At 36.7% G+C, this 19,742-nt stretch overlaps 3 protein-coding genes across 8 annotated transcripts in view; 2 read left to right on the top strand and 1 right to left on the bottom strand.

The window, feature by feature from the left end:
- The window catches only part of tmem150c (transmembrane protein 150C), a 20,678-nt gene extending 14,975 nt beyond the window's left edge, over positions 1-5,703 (top strand). For all 3 annotated transcript variants that reach the window (XM_067434159.1, XM_067434160.1, XM_067434158.1), the window contains exons 8-9: positions 956-1,133; positions 4,813-5,703. In XM_067434159.1, the coding sequence (XP_067290260.1) occupies positions 956-1,133; positions 4,813-5,021 (387 nt within the window). In that variant the 3' untranslated portion in view covers positions 5,022-5,703. The remainder of the gene's footprint in view (positions 1-955; positions 1,134-4,812) is intronic.
- On the bottom strand, positions 5,504-18,787 carry enoph1 (enolase-phosphatase 1). Of its 2 annotated transcripts, none has more exons than XM_067434157.1 (6): positions 18,689-18,787; positions 12,143-12,244; positions 11,126-11,328; positions 8,118-8,250; positions 6,219-6,342; positions 5,504-6,121 (listed from the first exon to the last, which is right to left on the bottom strand). In XM_067434157.1, exons 1-6 carry the CDS (start codon positions 18,785-18,787, stop codon positions 5,982-5,984), a joined length of 801 nt encoding a protein of 266 aa, XP_067290258.1. In that variant the 3' UTR covers positions 5,504-5,981. The 2 variants fall into 2 exon arrangements, with proteins under 2 accessions (XP_067290258.1, XP_067290257.1); XM_067434156.1 differs by lacking the exon at positions 18,689-18,787 and adding an exon at positions 12,333-12,592.
- Positions 13,421-19,664, top strand: hnrnpdl (heterogeneous nuclear ribonucleoprotein D-like). 3 transcript variants are annotated; one of them, XM_067434154.1, is made up of 8 exons: positions 13,421-13,615; positions 13,996-14,167; positions 14,249-14,410; positions 14,537-14,668; positions 15,804-15,912; positions 15,994-16,158; positions 18,243-18,340; positions 18,707-19,066. In XM_067434154.1, exons 1-7 carry the CDS (start codon positions 13,527-13,529, stop codon positions 18,311-18,313), a joined length of 900 nt encoding a protein of 299 aa, XP_067290255.1. In that variant the 5' UTR covers positions 13,421-13,526; the 3' UTR covers positions 18,314-18,340; positions 18,707-19,066. The 3 variants fall into 3 exon arrangements, with proteins under 3 accessions (XP_067290255.1, XP_067290254.1, XP_067290256.1); XM_067434153.1 differs by lacking the exon at positions 18,707-19,066 and adding an exon at positions 19,527-19,664 and having other exon boundaries at positions 13,422-13,615; XM_067434155.1 differs by lacking the exon at positions 18,707-19,066 and adding an exon at positions 19,527-19,664 and having other exon boundaries at positions 13,424-13,615; positions 13,999-14,167.
- The last annotated feature ends 78 nt before the right edge of the window (positions 19,665-19,742 follow it).

Below are 19,742 nucleotides of genomic sequence, written 5' to 3'. Positions count from 1 at the left end.
CGGATCCCTGTTATTTTCACAATGCATGACTATCTGGGGTAGCATTCAGTCACTGCTTCTGTTCACACTGCACAATTTTGTCAGCGACAGGACATGTTAATTAGTTTAATTTCCGTGTTTTTTTATAAATATTCAAAGTATAATTTTACATCACTATTTTAAAGGGTTAGTTCACCCAAAAATTAAGTTTATTTCATTAATGACTCACCCTAATGTCGTTCCACACAACCGTAAGACCTCCATTCATCTTCACACACAGTTTAAGATATTTTATAATTAGTCCGAGAGCATATGGAAGTGTATGCACACTATACTGTCCATGTCCAGAAAGGGAATAAAAACATCATCAAAGTAGTCCATATGTGACATCAGTTGGTTGATTAGAATCTCTTGAAGCATCGAAAATACATTTTGGTCCAAAAATAACAAAAACTACGAATTATTCAGCATTGTCTTCTCTTCCGCATTTGTGTTCAATCCTCAAATAAAGATTCAAACGGTTAATCAGCAATTTGATTCATGATTCGGATCACCAATGTCACGTGATTTCAGCAGTTTGGCAGTTTGACACGCGATCCGATCCGTTTTAATTTTTATTTGAGAATTGAAGACCAAACCAGAAGAGAAGACAATGCTGAATAATTCGTAGTTTTTGTTATTTTTGGACCAAAATGTATTTTCGATGCTTCAAGAGATTCTAATCAACCAACTGATGTCACATATGGACTACTTTGATTATGTTTTTATTCCCTTTCTGGACATGGACAGTATAGTGTGCATACAGTTGCATATGCTCTCGGACTAAATATAAAATATCTTAAACTGTGTTGTGAAGATGAACGGAGGTCTTACGGGTGTGGAACAACATTAGGGTGAGTCCATGACAATTTCATTTTTGGGTGAACTAACCTTTTAACTTAAACACCTTATTGGTTTGTCACACTTTTTGATCTAGCTGTCCAACGACGAGGAACTACATAATATTGGCACCTCCATGACCTTTGGCCTAGGAACCCTTTTCTGCTGGGTCCAGTCTTTCATGACCCTAAAGGTCAACTTGCGGAATGAAGGGAAACGAGCTGGAATCCCCCGCTTCCTGTTGTCTGGGGCTGTGACTTCCTGCATGCTGCTTTGTATCCTTCTTCCTTCCACTTACTGCACTAAACAATATACTGCAGACTTTGCAGTATGAACTGTAGTATTTTATGTAGTAATTTTATAGGGCTGGGTGATAACGGCAGAATAGCTCCATTTCTGATGATATTCAATGTATTCAGTATACATTGAATATCATCAAAAATGGAGCTATTCTGCCATCTTGCTCTAAAACATCTGAAAATGCCATTTCAAACAACCAGCCACTGTCAAATAGATTCCAAATGAGACAGTATACCAGTGGAACAAGGAAGAACCGCAATTTTCATTTCATACACACAACCCTTCTGAAGTGCTCTTCATTGCATTGATTGAGCACTTGTAGTGTACTTTAAATCTTAAAAGTATACTTAATTGTACTTAAAAAATGTACAATTTCAGGACTTTTGTAACAAACTTAAGCACACTGTTAAAAAGTGCACTTTGTAATGTCACATGTGATGAAGTTTTACTTTTAAGTACATTTTAAATCATCGTTTTAATAATCTTGTTGTGTTCTAAAGAAGTGAAACTTATTTTGATGTGTTGACTAACATACTACAGTAAAACACTTGATTATACTTTTAACTGTAGTGTGTTATTCAATTTTATATTTAAAGTTAATATACTTTAAATGTACTAAATTGCAACTTCATTATTAAAAATGTGTGACTACATACATGACAAGTTAATACGATTACATTATATTTTAGTTCATTCAGCAGAAACGTTAACGTTTGATGTCTATTTCAAAGACAACAGTAGTAATTATGAAATTACATTTAAATATGTAATTAAGTCCCACTTAAGTCAAATAAAAGGCTTAAATATACATTTAAACTAAATATAAATTTAAACTAATACATTAAATATAAATTTAAACTAATACATTTTCAGTTGCAACTAACATGCGATTAAGTGCCAGAAATTGCTAATTTTTCCATAACAAGTACTCTTTAAAAAAAAAAAAGAATATACTGCAACAATACACAGTAATAAATCACAATATTTACCTTTATTTTAGTGACACATTTTAATGTACATAAGTCATGCAGGGACATCCATGAACATTGATTCATGTCTAATTCAGCAATTATTTTACTTCCATCAAATCACTAAAAAACAAAAAACAATGACTCACAGAAATGTATCAAAATTAATGAGCGCGCAAGGCCTGTTATAAAGATAACAGTAACTATATTAGAAGATTATTGTGTTTTTTGTGCAGACACTGTTTATTACAAGCACAGGCTGCAGGTTTGTCGCAAAAGCTCGAGCTCTTTAAAGCAGGATGGATTCTGATTGACTGTCAATGTTTTATCATTCTTCAGCTTGAAAAAAAAACATTTTGCAAATGACTCCAGCGATATCGTTCCTCTGTGTCGCTATCTTTATAGTTGTGCTGTGGACTGCTTCTCTAATAGAATTAGAACGTAATAAAAAGTAGCTATTTCTATTCATACTTTATAAGAATGGGCCATTAAGCTGGTTTAGTTGGTCTCCTAGTCTATCCATCCTGGGATTTAGCTGGTATAGGAAATCAGCCTTCTAGTCTAAAACCCCTCTAAAACTAAACAAACCAACTAACACTAAGGCTAGTTTATGTTATTGTTGTAGTCAACCCAGCTTGATCTGATATTGGCAGAAAAATGATTGCATCCATACAGTGGAGGAATTCCAAGCAGTATTTTTGCACCCTTAAAGTGCACTACGGGAAGGTGACGCCAATTTTAGGGGCATTCCAAATTAACGTGAGCACCTGTTTCCCTTCACAAAGGGCCCTTACGCAAGTCTGTTAGCGAAGGAAACAGGATCATCACTACAAGGAAAAAAAGGTGTGTTTACGCCATGTTGTAATTCACGATTCACGTCCTCATCAGTTGCACAGCTTCTCTGCCATTCATAAATCCCCTCCTGTGGCCTCATGGTATAATCTAAACTTTTCGCCCACCGTTTTTCCAATACTATGCATTCAGACATACTACTCTGTTGGCGTACTGTTTTTCACATACTATATAGTAGGGATGTATTTAATTTTGGATTTTGGACAGTCGGAAGACGTGAAAAGCTGCGAATGAAACGTCACGTGTTGTCACCTTGAGATTATGGTAGTTATGGCATGGCGTGAATGCAGCATAATTTTACGTTTACAAGCAAGTGACACAGGGTGGCGAATCCTTGAGATTCATTTTATAGCAAGATGGCAGGAGAGTTTGAGTTAAACAGTATAATTCAATTTGTTTTGTTTATGATATATTACATACATTTGCCATACATTTCATATGAAGAATAGTCATATCAGAACCTCAAACACACAGAAACTCAAAGGTCTTCTTGGCAACGCGTCAAAATAAAAGTTTGGTTTAACTTGAAGAGATTGTGACAAATATACTACTGTTGTACAGTAGTATTTGGCTACGTCTCAATGCAATAATAATACGAACACAAATAATTAATTATTAAAACAATTTTTCTTCCATGTTTTCATTTTAACAGTAAAGCTAGTGCAATTTATTTTTTATTTCATATGATTAAAAGTTAAATAAATGTTTTATGCCTTAATTTGATAATTTCGAAATGTCAAAAAATAAAACAGGTTTTTATAGGGCCCTATATAGCTAGTGTTTACTTGCATAGTCCAAAATCTCCAAACAAGAGACAGCAAGTTTTCAAGATGACAGTAGTGCGGGAACGCATATATAAAGCATATTTTAAAAGCTTTATTATAAATTGTATATTCAATTTTATTAACGGCAATAATAAGAAGTTCCTGTTGTAAGGTCAGCTTAAAGGGTTAGTGCACCCAAAAAATGAAATTTATGTCATTAATGATTCTTTTCTCTACCTTCAATGAAAGTGTAACTCTATACTGTCCATGTCCAGAAAGGTAATAAAAACATCAAAGTAGTCCATCTGTTAGATCAGTTAGTTAGTTAGAATCTCTTGGCATCGAAAATACATTTTGGTCCAAAAACATAAAAAACTACGACTTTATTCAGCATTGTCTTCTCTTCCTCGTTTGCTTTTAATCCTCAAATAAAGATTCAAACATTATGAATTCGGAACTCGGAGCGGATTGATTCATGATTCGGATCAAACTGCCAATCAATCAATTCGCTGATTCATAACCATTTGAATCTTTGAGGTTTGAAAACAAACATGGAAGAGAAGACAATGCTGAATAAAGTCGTAGTTTTTGTAATTTTTGGACCAAAATGTATTTTCGATGTTTCAAGAGATTCTAATGAACTAACTGATGTCACATTTGGACTACTTGGATGATGTTTTTATTCCCTTTCTGGACATAGACAGTAAATAGTGTGCATACACTTTCATTAAAGGAACAGAACAACTCTCTGATTAAATTAAAATATCTTAAACTGTGTTCCGAAGATGACCGGAGGTCTTACGGGTGTGGAACGACATTGAACGAACCCTTTAAGGACGTTGCGCTGCATTGTCATAATTACATTCCAAGTGAAGATAATGAGGAAATCACAGATTTTCATTGGTCCATTCACCAAGGGCTTTCCAAACTGCTACATGATGACACGAGTGCGATGCTCATTTCCGATTGGAATTTGCCCAGTGTTCGATACATCACCCAGCCCTGCTTGCCCGTTCTCTTTCATAGATTTCATTGGTTTTCCATATTTCAGCCTTGACCACAGTTTACAGATTTTGCCCTGATGGCTCAGCGGCTACACATGCACGCCGCCCGGGCCCAGTGGGCACTGGTTATGTTCTTCCTGACGTACCTGGGCACATTTGCCATCGAGTTTCGCCACTACCATTTCGAGATCGTCTGTAGCGACGACCAGGACCCTCCGCTCAGCCTGTCTGAAAGCTTCTCTGAGGTGTCAGAGTACCAGTCTGATCAACTATAGTCTCCTTTTCACAACATCCATCCGCCCTCGTACTTCCTGTGTTCGCCAGTTATCAATCATGCATGTAAGCTGAATGTAATCTCTCTAGAAAGACCTTGGGATGAGCGTGTTTTCTGAATAGTAGATAGGCTTTTGCAGAAGCAACAAGTTCATGAAATGCACAAGGAATCACTGTGACGTGTTCCATGTTTATGTGTCAGATGAGTGAAGTAACAAGGACACTTTCAAGATCTCAATACAGGAAGAGGTTTTTTTTGGCAAGATAATCCAAAAGACTTTCTTGATACAGGTTATTATGAAGACACTATGGAATGACAATTCTATTATTATTTACCAACCCGTTTGCTGCTTCAAATCTGTATGCTGTTATTTTTTGGTGGAAGACAAAAGACCTTCTGAAGAATCTTCACGCAGGATACGGGTTTGGAAATAGACAAGTAAATTATTAGTTTGACTATGAAGAAGAAATTCCAAGACAAAAGCAATCATAGATGTTTTGTATTCATTTTGAGCCTGTCCTGCACAATAATGCAGCATTTTATACTTGGTGTTAAATATTGTAAAACATCTCTGGCATTGGTCATAATTCTGTATTTTGTTACTAAAACAGACATGGTGTATCTAAATGTTGCAAATGTGATTTGTTAGATGTGTTCATTTGGAATAAAATTTTACAACAACATTTAATATTGAGGTTTATACAACTGCGCTTGACATGAGGTACAATCACACTAAACCTGTGTCCAGGTGGCAGGTTATAATATATTTTATCACTGCACATGTGGGGGATGAAGACATTAACACTGCATATAAAATATTCCAAGAGAATGTGAGTGTATTATAATTCAACGATGGGTTTCAGTGTAAAAAAAAACAAGCACCTGGATTCTTGGAGTTTCAGTCCAGCAGAACTACTGCTTTTTCCACATGATCCTATGTCACAACCCTAGTTCTGCGCTGTCAAATATTTCCGCTCGGTTCTAATTGGTTGAAAGACGTGACGATTCTATAATGGTTCCTTTCCTCTTCGGTTAACTCCATGTTACCAGGTCTTACTACGACAGCCACGTTCACCCCAGCATCCTCTGCAGCCTTCGCTTCTGTGAAGGAGATGTTAATGAAACACAGGGTTCAGACTGGGCACTGAAGCAATTACGGCAGGAATGAAAGGTTTTCAGAGCACCAGTAAGCGCCCACCTCGTGTGATGTCGGTTAAGAACATGATTTCCTCTGGTTGGCACCCGATCCTCTCGGCGATGTTCTCATAGCTTTTACTTTCTACTTTGGCGCCGATGTTGGTGTCAAAGTGACCATCAAACAGCTGAAAGAACAAAAATATAAGTTCAAAACTTGCTAATCCATATAAACTTGTAGATTATTTTGCATCCCACAAATATACACTGTGATCTGAATCCTGTCTGAATTGCAACCTCTGTAAAAATTACGGATCAAATGACCTGCTGTTTCTTGGCAGTGATTCAATTTACTTTTTTTATTGTCAAATTTCCGGGTACATTTTCAGTTGGTGGTTTAAGTACTGCAGTTCATTGTTTACAAAAATGGATATTTTAGATTAAAATTGAATTAAAACTGAACTGCAACTGAATTAAAATAAGTACTAAAATTCCAATAAAATAAATAGATAAAAGATAAATAGAAACAGATTCTATTAACAAATATTAAAAGAATAATAAATACAACAAATACATAACAGTGTTTTTATTGTTAACTAAAACAATCAAACAATAAAATATACAATTTAGATCAAAAACTTTAATTTAATATGCTTTGCTAAATAAGTAAATTAAAATCAGTTTTGGTTAAAGAAGTACTAAAATTCCATAAACTTACACTATAATAAATAGAGCATTAAAAACTAAAAAAACTAAAAATAAGACAAAAAAAGTGTTGCCAGTGTTGTTATTTTTAACTAAATTTTTTACATTTAAAATAAATAAAACTGAAATAAAATATAATATACATTTTAGATTAAAAAAAATCTTAATGAAATGTAAAAAGAAAATTTACTAATTAAAAATGAAAATTTTGTAAATAACTAAAATAAATACGTTAAGTACAAAATGTTTTAAAACTTAAATAAAAATACATTAAAGCAACATTTAAAAAAATAAATAAAAAAGGCCAAAAGCACATAAGAAAATTACTAAGACAAATAAGAAACTATTAAAATAATACAAAAATAACACTGCAGCCCAACAAAATTACAAAGTTTAACTAAAATATTAAAATAAAACCCAATTAAAAATATGAATAAATACTCCATTGTATGAGACGTTAAACTGAGGTCCTGACTGTGTGGTGATTAAAAATCCCAGGATGTCCTTCAGAAAAAGAATAGGTGTGTAAACCCGGCATCCTGGCCAAATTGGCCTCTGTCCATCATCATCAGCTCCATATACTTCATCACTCGGTCTCCTCTCCATCAATAAGCTGGTGTGTGGTGGGCGTTCTGGTGCAATATGGCTGCCGTCGCATCATCCAGGTGGATGCTGCACATTGGTGGTTGAGGAGACCCCTCAACCAATGGCGTTCGGGTCAGGCTCAGTCACGTCAGCTCAATAAGGCATTGAACCTTTTAAATTTAAAACTGCTTATTATGCAAGTAGCCAATGGGCCTGTTTAACTTGATGCAATGGTTGGTTTTTGTGATTAAAATAAAGGTAAAATATTACCCTAACATCAGTCTTCCTCCATGCTGAAATTTGTTTATGTCGCCGTGACAACACTTAAACTCCTCTCTTTATTAATTCGTCTTGAGTGAGATTCAACTGCTTTATCAATTTTGTTCGTCAATGTTGTCGTCACATTTGCCGGTTTCGTGTCAGTTTGTGTAGTGCACTGCCATCTAGGGGGGCAAACTTTGGAACAGCAGCATATACCGATATGTGCAAAATCATGATATGTACCATTTGAAATAAAATATATACCGGTATCTTTCCAGTACCGGTATCCTGCGCATCCATAATGCACATGACATGACCCTCCTTACCAGCCCTCATCCAGACTGTATACGAGCACAAGCAATGAGTCAAACATTCTTTAGAAAACGAATCCCATCTAACAGCTCCAGCTTACCTCTAATAGATTGCCTTGGACAGAGTAGCCAAAGAGCAGCTTCTGTGCCTCCACACTTCCTGAGGAATAGATGTAGATCTTCAGTCCATGATGCCTCCACCTTCTGACGGCTGGAACCACATCCTGATAAACCCTGCGACAAAACCACAACATCACTCATTTATACTGCAGCTCGGGAGAACAGTGGCTGTGAGGAGATTACGACGTGATAGGATATAAATGTAAACCACAGTTCAGGCACTAAGATTTTGTTATGGTTTGAAAGAAGCCTCTTCTGCTCGCCAAGGCTGCATTTATTTGATCAAAAATTCAGTAATATTGTGAAATATTATTACAATTTCAAATAGCTTTCTGTGAATGTGTGTTAAAATGTAATTTATTACTGTGTGATCAAAGGTGAATATTAAGCATTATTACTCCAGTCTTCAATGTCACATGATCCTCCAGAAATCATTCTAATATGATGAAATGTGTGTGTAAATTTGTGTGTGAGAGACAATGTTTGTATGTGTCTGTGTGAATTTGTGTGAGAGAATGTGTGTGCATTTGTTTGCGTTTGTGAGAATGTGTGTGTGCGTTTGTGTGTGAGTGTGATTGTGGGTGTCTGCGTTTGTGAGAATGTGTCTGAATGCGTGTGTCTGAGAGAGAATGTGTGTCTGTATGTGTGAGCGATTGTGTGTCCGTGTGTGTGAGAATGTGTGTGTGTGAATTTGTGTGTGATTGTGTGTCTGTGAGAGAGAATGTGTGTGTCTGTATGTATGTGTGAGTCTGTGTGTGTGAGAGAGAATGTGTGAGCGTCTGTATGTGTGTGTGCTCGTGTCTGTGTGTGTGATTGTGTGTCTGTATGTATGAGAGAGAATGTGCGTGCGTCTGTAGTTGTGTGTGAATTTGTTTGTGTGTCTGTGAGAAAGAATGTGTCTGTATGTGTGTGCACGTGTCTGTGTGTGTGAGCGTGTCTGTGTGAGAGAGATTGTGTGTCTATAGGTGTGTCTGCGCGTGTGTGTGTCTGTATGTGTGAGTGAATGCGTGTGTGAGAGAGAATGTGTTTCTGCATGTAGGTGCGATTGTGTGTCCGTGTGTGTGTATGTGTGTGTAAGAAAATGTGTGCGTGTCTGTGTGAATTTGTGTGAGTGTGATTGTGTGTCTGTGAGAGAGAATGGTCTGTATGTGTGTGTGAATCTGTATGTGTGTGTGAATTTGTGTGTCTGTGAGAAAGAATGTGTCTGTGTGCTTGTGACTGTGTGTGTGATTGTGTGTCTGTATGTGTGAGAGAGAATGTGTGCGCGTCTGTAGATGTGTGTGAATATGTGTGTCTCTCTGTGAGAAAGAATGTGTCTGTGTGTGTGTGCGCGTGCCTGTGTGTGTGAGCGTGTCTGTGTGAGAGAGAATGTGTGTCTGTAGACCCCCTTTCACACTGCACGTCGGACCCGCAATATTCCCGGAACATTGCCGGGTCGCCTTCTGTGTGAAAGCAACCACGTCCCGGAATTGATTACCAAATTGAACCCGGGTCGGGGACCTAGCAATATTACGGTATTCGACCCGGGACGAGCGCTGTGTGAACAAAAGCCAAAACTAATGCCGCAACGTGTGCGTAGTTATCGTGCGACTCCTAGAGCTTGTTTTTTCAATAATACAACCCTGCAGTGCCAGAAGAGCTAGTCTTTGTTTTAAACGCAGAGAGTGTTCGTATACAAAAGAAACTAAAATGAAACAAGCAGAAATGTGCGCAAACTGGGCACAATTCGAGACCACGGAGCTCCTTACTATCCGCGCTGAAGCGGAGATCGCTCGCCTGCTCAGTGGAACGGTACATGATGTGGTTGTTTAAGAGCCAATCTTTTTCGACTCGTACATTATATGTCACATCCGGATGTCACGTGTCAACTCGATCCGGGACCGTTACGGGTTGTGTGTGAAAGCGCACATATTACGGTATTTCGCTGGCAGTGTGAATAGACCAAATCTAGCGGCCCAGGAACAAATGCCGGGTCACATTATCCGTGTATTTGCCGGAATCGCAGTGTGAAAGGGGCTTCGGACACACAATCACACACACACACATTCTCTCTCACAGACACAAAATCACAAAATGCATACAATTTGTTATGGACATTACCTGATAGGCCCGAATTTAAACAATATCAAATTGTGAAATTTGTGACTGCCCAGTGTGCACCAAAATGTTATAATGTTATGACTGAGGCTCTAGACATAACCTGTTTTTTTTTTTTTTTAAATACCAAACCAAACATAACGTTAATGCCCTGGCAGTGGCAAATAGTTTTAGTTTTATATTTCATTTGATTAAATTAATGTTTAAGTTGATATTTACAAGAAATATTGTAACTGTTACTAACTTTTAACTGCTGTAAAAAGCACCTTATTTGTTTAAAGTGTTTGCAAACCATATGTTGTGGCACTTTTGTTCATTTAGCAACACTTTTAAAATAAAAGTATGCAATACAATACTTTTGTATTCATTATTGAATTTTGCGCATACTGCGATTAATCAGAGATAACTCATGGGATTAATCGTGATTAAACATTTTAATCGCTGCCCAGCACTAGTCTGTATGTGTGTGTGCTTGTGTATGTGTGTGTGTTTGTGTGAGAGAGAGATTGTGTGTCTGCATGTGTGTGGTGTGCGAAAGAGAATGTGTGTGTCTGTGTGAATTTGTGTGTGAGTGTATGTGTGTGCATCTGTATGTGTGTGTGAAAATGTTTGTGTCTGTGAGACTGTGTCTGTAGGTGTGTGCGTGTCTGTGTGTGAGAGAATGTGTATGTAGGTGTGTCTGCATGTGTGTATTAATGCGTAAAATGTTTTTATTGTGTGTGTATATGTATATCCGAGTTTGACAAAAGCTGCAGCTACAGGATCATTTGACAGCCTATATTTAAAGCCATTTTATAAACAAACAAAATTATTTACTGAGCAATTTCTTATCAGGCTCCGCAGTGGCCCTCAGACAGATGCTGTATGCGCAGGGAAAGATGAGGTTACTTACTCGCCTTTGATTTTCCCAGTCATATACGCGGCTCTCCACATGTGGCCCTGCAGCTGTTTGAGCGCAGTGCTTTTCCTGTCTGCGTCCATCTGCCAGAGGACATTATCGACCACCTCACGGATAGCCTTCTCTTCGTCTGTGTGGACGGTCTGGTCCACTGCGTGAACTGGGCCTGATTTATTCTGCCGCAAGTCCTCCTCAGCCTGAAAGCAGACACGTTTCAGTCAGAATAACTGCACTGCCCATTACCATTACAGCAGTGGTTTCAGTCTTTCAGACCCCCATATACAGTATATGATCACTCTCATGCGAGGGAACAACGCGCTCAAACTTAAAAAGGCAGCTATGAATTAATTTTATACATAGACAAGACATTTTATATTCTTTTTTTCAGTGCCGGATGTATGTTTCCATATTAGTTGAGCACTACAATTATTAATTGGAAATAGCTCAAATAAAACTAAATTAAACCTAAATTAAAATAATAAAAATGACAACAGCACATACTAATAACAACATGCAAAATAAAAAATAAAAAGCTAATTCCAAACATTAGTAAATCTATAATAAAACTAAAATAACACTAATAGAGACAAAAATGTTACCTTTAAACATTACATTGTGTAAAATATTTTACTTAAAATATTCACTATAGAGATCGCTAATGTGTCGCACAGTATTGTACTGTGTATTTATTTGCTTATTATCAAAATTGTAATTTATTTTATTATTTCATTTGACTTGAATTAATTTTAATCTATTTTGATTATATATTTTATTAATTTAATTTATCACATGTATTTTAATCTATTTTTACACTTTTTTCCTTTAAACATTTCCACGGACCCCTAGCACTTTCTTGTGGCCCCTTGTGGGACTGACCATCCATGTATGGCGTTACACAACAGTCTATTCTATTTAGCGCACGGTTTATATTTTAAATATAAATGAAATAATGCATGTAAAACGCTGACAAACCACATAATCAAGATTAATATATAAAAATAAACAAGGAACCTGTTTTTTGAGCAGATGCACATCTTGTTTGCACTCGTCCTCTTCCCAGTGAGCAGACAGATATTCCTCCAGATTCTCTCTGATGTAGGGAAATAAGATATCCTGCAGGCAGGAGACATTAGAATAAATAATATCTCCTTGCTCATAATAATGAACATGACTTATTATTTCCCACTCTATGGGCTCTTACCTTAACAAACGTGATGGGCGTCGTGGTTCCTTCAATATCCAGAAGAAAGACTCTAGTATTTTCTGGCACTGCAATCGCTGCCATTTTTATCAATGGCAAACGATATATGTGTCTTAAAGTCCTGTGTTTTATTTGATTATATCAGATAAGAGGCTCGAACGTTGACAAATGAATCAATAATAGCATATATGCTAGCTGTGAGTAGCTAACAACACATGGAGCGGTTAGAGGATTGCCAAATCCTCGCAGAGAATCCCGCCTCTCTGGCTATCATTATCATCACAATTATTTAATTTTTAATGTTAACCTGTCATATCAATTTTATTCATGCTACATTGGTACAATTTGTTTTTTTAAAAAAAAATGTAAACGATATATCATCATATGCAACAGCTCTACAATTATGATAATAATAATATAAACACATATTAGTTCTACACGTGTTGCTGTGGTGGATGAATTGGCAATGCTTTGTGCAGAAAAGTATTTATTTTGAAATGTAATAAGTTAATACCTTTTACATAAATACCTTTTAAAGTTTATTTTTCCGCCATTTGGCAACACAGCGGGCTGTTGAGCGAGGAAGTAAATAAAACCATTTTACCGACATACTGCATCAAATGTCTTAATTCATGTAGGCCTTATTATTTTATAGTCAAACCCCACTTTTTTGGTAATTGTGTGTAAACTATTTACAAAACTGTAGATCTTACAACATAACTTAAATAACCAGTGTAACAAATTAGAACATTTTATACCACATGTGTTTACACTCACACATACTGAGGGTCACTATGTGGTGGACACAATAGGGAAACACCCTGATATTAGTGCTGGTGTTTATATAAATACACACTCATTCATGTATATATTTAAGAAATATTTGCATATATATATATATACTTTATCTTATATTTATAAATATATTATATGTAAAAATAACATATTTTGGATTAATTGCATCCAAAATAAAAGTTTGTGTTTACATATATATATATAAGCATTTTATTATAGTAAGCCCCGCCCACTCCCGCCCCTCCCGCTTCCTCGTGCAGACGGATTTCGTCACTGATCACCGTCCGCCATTTTAATCAACGCGGCACTTTATTCGTGTTGGAGTCTTTGACCTTTTAAAACCGCTGTAATATATTCTAGTATATAGTTAGCGTCGGTTCAAACTACACATACTCCAAAATGCAGGCCGAAGAACAAGGTGACTTCAGCACTGACGAGTTTCCAGAAGGCTCCAAAATAAACGCGAGTAAAAACCAGGAGGATGACGGGTGAGTCTAAAAACGCGCGGCCTTGGCCAAGCGCCTCGCTTACTTTAAATCGCAATTCACATGAAAATCAAATGTTGCCGTCCTTTCTGCACATCTATGTCGTTTCAAACGCCTATTTTGCTAATATGCACCATATTTTTTAGCTTAGGATGCTCGAAATCTAGTTATTATTTATAACCCGTATTAGCATCCTGACGTCTTATGGCTTGCAGGTTAATTTGGGCATTATTAAAATTATACTGTGTTTAACACCCCCCTTTTACCATATTGCGTTCCTGACATGCGTCATATAATATAATGTATAACGTTACATATAATATATAAACTTACATGTTAAATGTTTATTCGGTTGCTTGAAATGAATGTTATTTATTTTTGAGTAGGAAAATGTTCATTGGTGGACTCAGTTGGGACACCAGCAAGAAAGACCTTACCGACTACCTGTCCAAGTTTGGAGAAGTCCTGGACTGCACCATCAAAACAGACCCCATGACCGGCCGCTCAAGGGGCTTCGGGTTCGTGCTCTTCAGAGATGCTGAGAGTGTTGATAAGGTAAATGCTCTCTGTCACTCATTACGTTAAGGATAACATTACTCTGACATCATGTTCATAGCTGGATCTTCATGTGTTCAGGTGTTAGAGCTGAAGGAGCACAAGCTAGATGGCAAATTGATTGATCCCAAGAGAGCCAAAGCCATTAAGGGCAAGGAACCCCCCAAGAAGGTTTTTGTCGGAGGTCTAAGTCCAGACACAACTGAGGAACAGATCCGGGAATACTTTGGAGCTTATGGGGATGTGAGTAACTTGAACTAAGAAACGAGAAAACATATTAACTATGAACATAATATGCAATGGAAATATTTTGGGGGACTTTTGACACCCACACTGGTACATAAACTAATGCTATTTTCCTGTCTAAAGATTGAAAGCATTGAGCTTCCCATGGACACCAAAACAAACGAAAGGAGGGGATTCTGCTTTGTGACGTATGTTTTAGAGGATCCAGTTCAGAAACTGCTTGAGAACAGATACCATCAAATTGGATCAGGGAAGGTATGTTGACATCATCAACATATCTTGCAGATTTGACACACACGTGTACACCAGTATCTCATTCTGTGTAAATACAACAGGTCATGGTAATTATACTATCCACCTTTTTCTACACAATTATTTTATTTTTACACTTTTGTAAAAAAAAAAAATGTAAGCAAAGTTTTATTCATCATTGGTTTAAACTGATAAAAAGTAACTGTAAAGACATTTATATATAATGTTAAAAGATTTTTCAAATAAATGCTGCTCCTTTGAACTGAATATTCATCAAAGAATCACAAAAATGTGTAGCAGCACAGCTGTTTTTAACACTGACAATAATCTGAAATGTTTCTTGAGCAGCAAATTGTCATATAGAATATCTGAAGGATCATGTGACACCGGAGTGCTGAAAATTTTTGATCAGCTTTGTTTACAATATATTACATCACTTTTGACAACATTATTATAAACAGTTATATATTTTCTTTATAACTGCCATTTCAACTAAACCTCTACTTCTAAACCCTTTGAGAAACGTGTTCTATTCTGTTGATAGTTTTGAAATGGTTTTGAACCAAGTAAATCCAAATTTAGTCTTAAGGTTTTAAAAAAAAAAAAAAATCTTAAACATCGTATTTATTTTTTGAATAACTAAACCTGGCTCTCTCGCCAAAAACAGCCACAGAAGCTGGAATGGCGTTAAAGGAGAAAAAAAAAAAAGCTAAACTGCAGTAAAAAATAAATACATAGTTAAGAGCATGGTTTGTTACTTTTTTCATTAATTTAACATGCATGATGTGTTAGTATAACAGTACATGTTAATAAATGCACTGTATTTTATCTTCATATTGTTACATATTTTAATATACATTGGTTAACATGTTATGAATGATGCTAGATGTCCTTGAATAACTGTTGTTAATTGATTATTTTATAGAAAGGATAGTTTGAATTGATGAAAGATTATGAGAATAAGAATAAATTGATTTGGCCAACTTTAATGTTTTGCTGCCAGGGATGCTATTAAAATGTCATAAGCACATTTAAAGAATGATTCATAGTTTTAAACTGTCAACTTCTGTTTCTGTGAAAAACTCAATACATCACCCCACCCCTAAATGGTAGTAATGCTGTTTACATTTGTTGTCAGTGTGAAGTCAAAGTTGCCCAGCCTAAAGAAGTGTACAGACAGCAGCAAAACAGAGCAGAACGGGGCTTCGGAGGAGGACGAGGAGGGCGAGGAGGAGGCCGTGGAAGAGGTATGCCAATCTAGAGATGGCTGTCTCTTTGGCCAGCTAGCACTTCTTGACCTAAAGGGTTCTCTAACTCTTTCTGAACAGGACAGGGCCAAGGCTATAATCAAGGATACAACAGCTACTATGGCCAGAACTATGGAGGCTACGGCAACGGATACAACCAGGGCTATAATGGCTATTCTGGCTATGACTATTCAGGATACAACTATCCAAATTATGGCTATGGACAAGGCTATGATGATTACAATGGTAATTTTGCACACATTTAACCCTTAGAGACCCACGCGTTGATATTTATGATGTTTTTTTTTTTCACCCATTAACATGTCTTTAGGAAGCTATTATATAAAAACCATTCAGTTCAAGGTATGGTTTGGGAAAATGTTACAAAATTGCAACTCTGGCCTTTTAGGTCTGCAAAAGTTAAAGTTTTGAACACAATTCAGCACATAGATGTTTTTGGAAAAAAGTAAGATATAGTCATAAAGTTAGATATTTAACCATTTAAATACTGTAAATATAATCAAAGCATGTTTTAAATATAATTAAAACATGACACTTAAGGCAAGACACACCAGGTGAATAGGGTATAAAATTAACTTATATATTTCACCATACTTCCCCAGTACTTCATACTTCCCAGCTCAAAGTTTTTCATTTTGTTGACATATTTGAGTTAAAGGTTTTTAAAGAGGGGGTTGAAACTATATATTTTCTGGAATTAAATGTTGTATAAAATCAGGCTAATTATATATGAACAAACCCCTTAGTAAAAACCTTCGGAATATATTGGAATACAACGGGAAAGTTTGGTGTTTGTAAGAGCTGCTGATGTGGAGACTCAGTTCAGGAGAAAAACATGGCCTTTACAGATGTTTTATAATTGAACTTAACAGAAGCAAATAGATAAAGTGTAATAAAAGCAGCACTTAAAGGTGTATTTTGGATGTTTTCTTTCCACTAGTTTGAAATAACACTTCATGAAAAGCCAAATAGCTTGAAATTGGCCGATGCATGAAAAAACTGTTTTTGCCTGTAGTGTCTCGCCTTAATTTAAAAAAAGTATATTTTTTATGTCAATAAAAATGATGAAACAGCTAATTTGGAATAGTTTTTGTACCATTCATTCAATAGGCTCCATTGTGAAAGATCAATAGAAAATAGTTTGCTCTCAAATACATTACCGGTATGTTCAGAAATTAAGAGCATGCAAGAATTTCACCCATCACTAGACAAATGGAACTAAAATGAAGAAAAATATAGGCCATGTTCAGACTGCCAGCAAAAAAAGATTTCTTTTTGCATATTCAGATTTGATCCAGTTGGGCAGCAAAAAAAGAGCCCAGATTAAAACTACATTTGAAGGTGGTTTGAAATGCGATTCTAATCACATTTTTACAGATGTGTCTCAGTCTGGACGCTCTGGCTGCTCAAATCAGATTTCAAACGGTATTTTGCGTCACAACAAAAGCGTCAAATCTGGCGTTGAAAATACCGGAAGTAGGTATGTGGCGGTGAGGGCATTTTCCTTGCAATTCAGGGGTGGCAATTGCTTTAATGATGGGTTCATTGTTATTCTTAATGAAAAACTCCCTTAAATAGGGACTTTTATATTTCTCTTTGAATTAAATCTGACTAATAATTAAAATCTGACTGCTGCTGCTTATCTGTGCTGCAACTGTGCTCATGCTGAATTGAGCAGATGTATTCCGGTTTTAATTGTGTCTGTTCTCTAACTGAACTATGATTTTTATTACAAAAAAAATCAAAACGACTAGTGGTTCTGTGGTGAGCAAGTAATTTAATTAGCGTTTTGCTAAACACAGTGTAACTGACTATCGCATTAAGCCAAAATGGTACAGTGTTCAAATGGTATGTCCAAAGATTTCGGCATTTTCCTGTTCGACTGAGGAGTTCTGCACCATGACTCAACAGAGCGCTTGTTTGGAGAATGAGAGAGTGCACCTCCATTTGTGCTGCATCCATTTAAGAAAAGCCTTGTCACATGACTGTGTCATTACCAAAGCAACCCATGATAGGTTGGTTATGTCTCTGGACACTCAATTTTTATTTAATCGTTTGCAGTTAATAGTGTGGACATTCTGAGGGAAAAAATCTGACTTGCCTACAGTCTGAACACTGCTTTAGATGTTCTTTTCCATGTTATGGATCGTGTCAGATGGCCAGTGCCATTTTGTCTGACTTTGGCAGTTTATGCACATTTTTGTCCCAACAAAACTGTTGTTGTGATTACTTTTGTGTGTCACATGTTATGTGTAGCTTTTAGTGACAATTGTTGCAATTCTGCTACACTGTCTATTGAATTTCTGTAGGTCAACAGAGCAGTTATGGCAAGGCCTCACGGGAGAGCGGAAACCATCAGAACAGCTACCAGCCGTATTGATGAAGTGGCTAAACATTCATATTAATGGTAAGGTCACATCTTTGCCACGCTCTGGACCCGACCTCAATGTTAAAGATCAATAGACAATAACTAACAGCCTAGGCCTATGCATATCAATGCACCTGAGTTGAATACATGTCTATAGATCTTTAATTGCTAATGTTTGTGTAGCCATTTTGCCTTTTTAGCGTGCCAGAAAAACGTAAGAGTTTTTCTGTAGGTTTTCCTTTTCCTCCTCCTGCTTTAACAGGTGATCATAAAGGAATAACATAGAGACTTGATAGCAATGCTAACAGGTAAAGTACAGCTAAAGGGTACAGAGTAAAGGCGCCTCTCCTGATTTTTCCTTTCTTTCCCTAATTCTGATTATTGTACCTTGTTTGTACCTGCCAGCGGGGACTTCATTGCAGGCCGTGTGTCACCTGACCACGACATTCTCTGGGCGTCGCACATAGCGGGCAGAGAGCACGGCATGCACAAGAAAGCGCTGTCCTGTGGTATGGTCTCTTCAAACTTCCTGTACCAGCGTAAAACAAACACAAAGACAAAGGAGATTCCCCCATTTTCCTTAAGTTGTTGGTTTTCGTTAACAGTTCAAAGTGTGTTTTTTCCAGGACTTTTATTAATGTAACCTAAAAGTGATTCATAACTGCTTTGATGTATTCTCTTTTTCAATTGTAGTGCTCTTGTATTTCAGTTGTGGAGCTTCAGTGATTTTAATTTATTTGTTTTCTTTGGTTTCTTCCTTAAAACGGTCACCACCCTTGTAAATAATTGCATAAACTCTCATAATGCTTGCTTTTTCTTTAGAGGCCCTAGAGAACTTCAAATGGGTTCACCTCAAGGCTTTTTCTTAAACGTAGCTTTTAAAGATCATATGTAAAGTGGGTTTACGAAGCCATTAAAAGCTGACAAATCTGTGTTAGACAGACTCCTGTATTGGCTAAATGCAAATGACATTGCGATTTTCAGGTTAAGACGTTTGGGCTCGCTCCTCGAATGGTCAACCGGCCACTTGGAGCTGAAGCTTTTGCTGGCTTATGAGCTATTTTGTCAATCTAAGACGTCGAACATATGATCTTTAATCTTTAATGATGATTTTCCTAGTTTAAAATCGACAGCTCAAGAAGTTAAACAGTGAAACATGGAGGTGCTTTTTTTTTTTTGACATGTCCAAATCAGAGTCATTCATCTTGTGTATCTTCTCTTGTAGGTCGGCAGGCTGACTTCGACATTGCTCCTCGGAGGCAGCTTGTGGAATCCTGTCCTTAAACAACTATTAAAAATGTTATTCGGCCCTCTGGGGACAAATTCAGTGTCTGACCTTGTAAATAGCGAGACGTTTTGTTTCCAAGTTTGTCTTATTCTGTGCTTTGTTCAGATCGAACCTGTAGGTTTTGTGCTGATGTGTTCTTAAGTCTTGATTAGG

The sequence above is a fragment of the Pseudorasbora parva genome, chromosome 23 (genome assembly GCF_024679245.1).
Source record: "Pseudorasbora parva isolate DD20220531a chromosome 23, ASM2467924v1, whole genome shotgun sequence".
NCBI lineage: Eukaryota > Metazoa > Chordata > Actinopteri > Cypriniformes > Gobionidae > Pseudorasbora > Pseudorasbora parva.
The sequence above is the reverse complement of the archived record's forward strand: the minus strand, read 5'-3'. Positions and strand labels throughout refer to the sequence as shown.

Coding starts and splice junctions, on each gene's coding strand:
- enoph1 (XM_067434157.1), bottom strand. CDS start 18,787: ATGCCGTGCTCTCTGCCCGCTATGTGCGACGCCCAGAGAATGTCGTGG. Junction 12,245..18,688: donor CGCTGGCAGGTACAAACAAG/GTACAATAATCA, acceptor TCCTGCCTGCAG/GATATCTTATTTCCCTACAT. Junction 6,122..6,218: donor CTTAACCGACATCACACGAG/GTGGGCGCTTAC, acceptor TCTCCTTCACAG/AAGCGAAGGCTGCAGAGGAT.
- hnrnpdl (XM_067434153.1), top strand. CDS start 13,527: ATGCAGGCCGAAGAACAAGGTGACTTCAGCACTGACGAGTTTCCAGAA. Junction 14,168..14,248: donor ATGCTGAGAGTGTTGATAAG/GTAAATGCTCTC, acceptor TCATGTGTTCAG/GTGTTAGAGCTGAAGGAGCA. Junction 16,159..18,242: donor AGGCTATGATGATTACAATG/GTAATTTTGCAC, acceptor GAATTTCTGTAG/GTCAACAGAGCAGTTATGGC.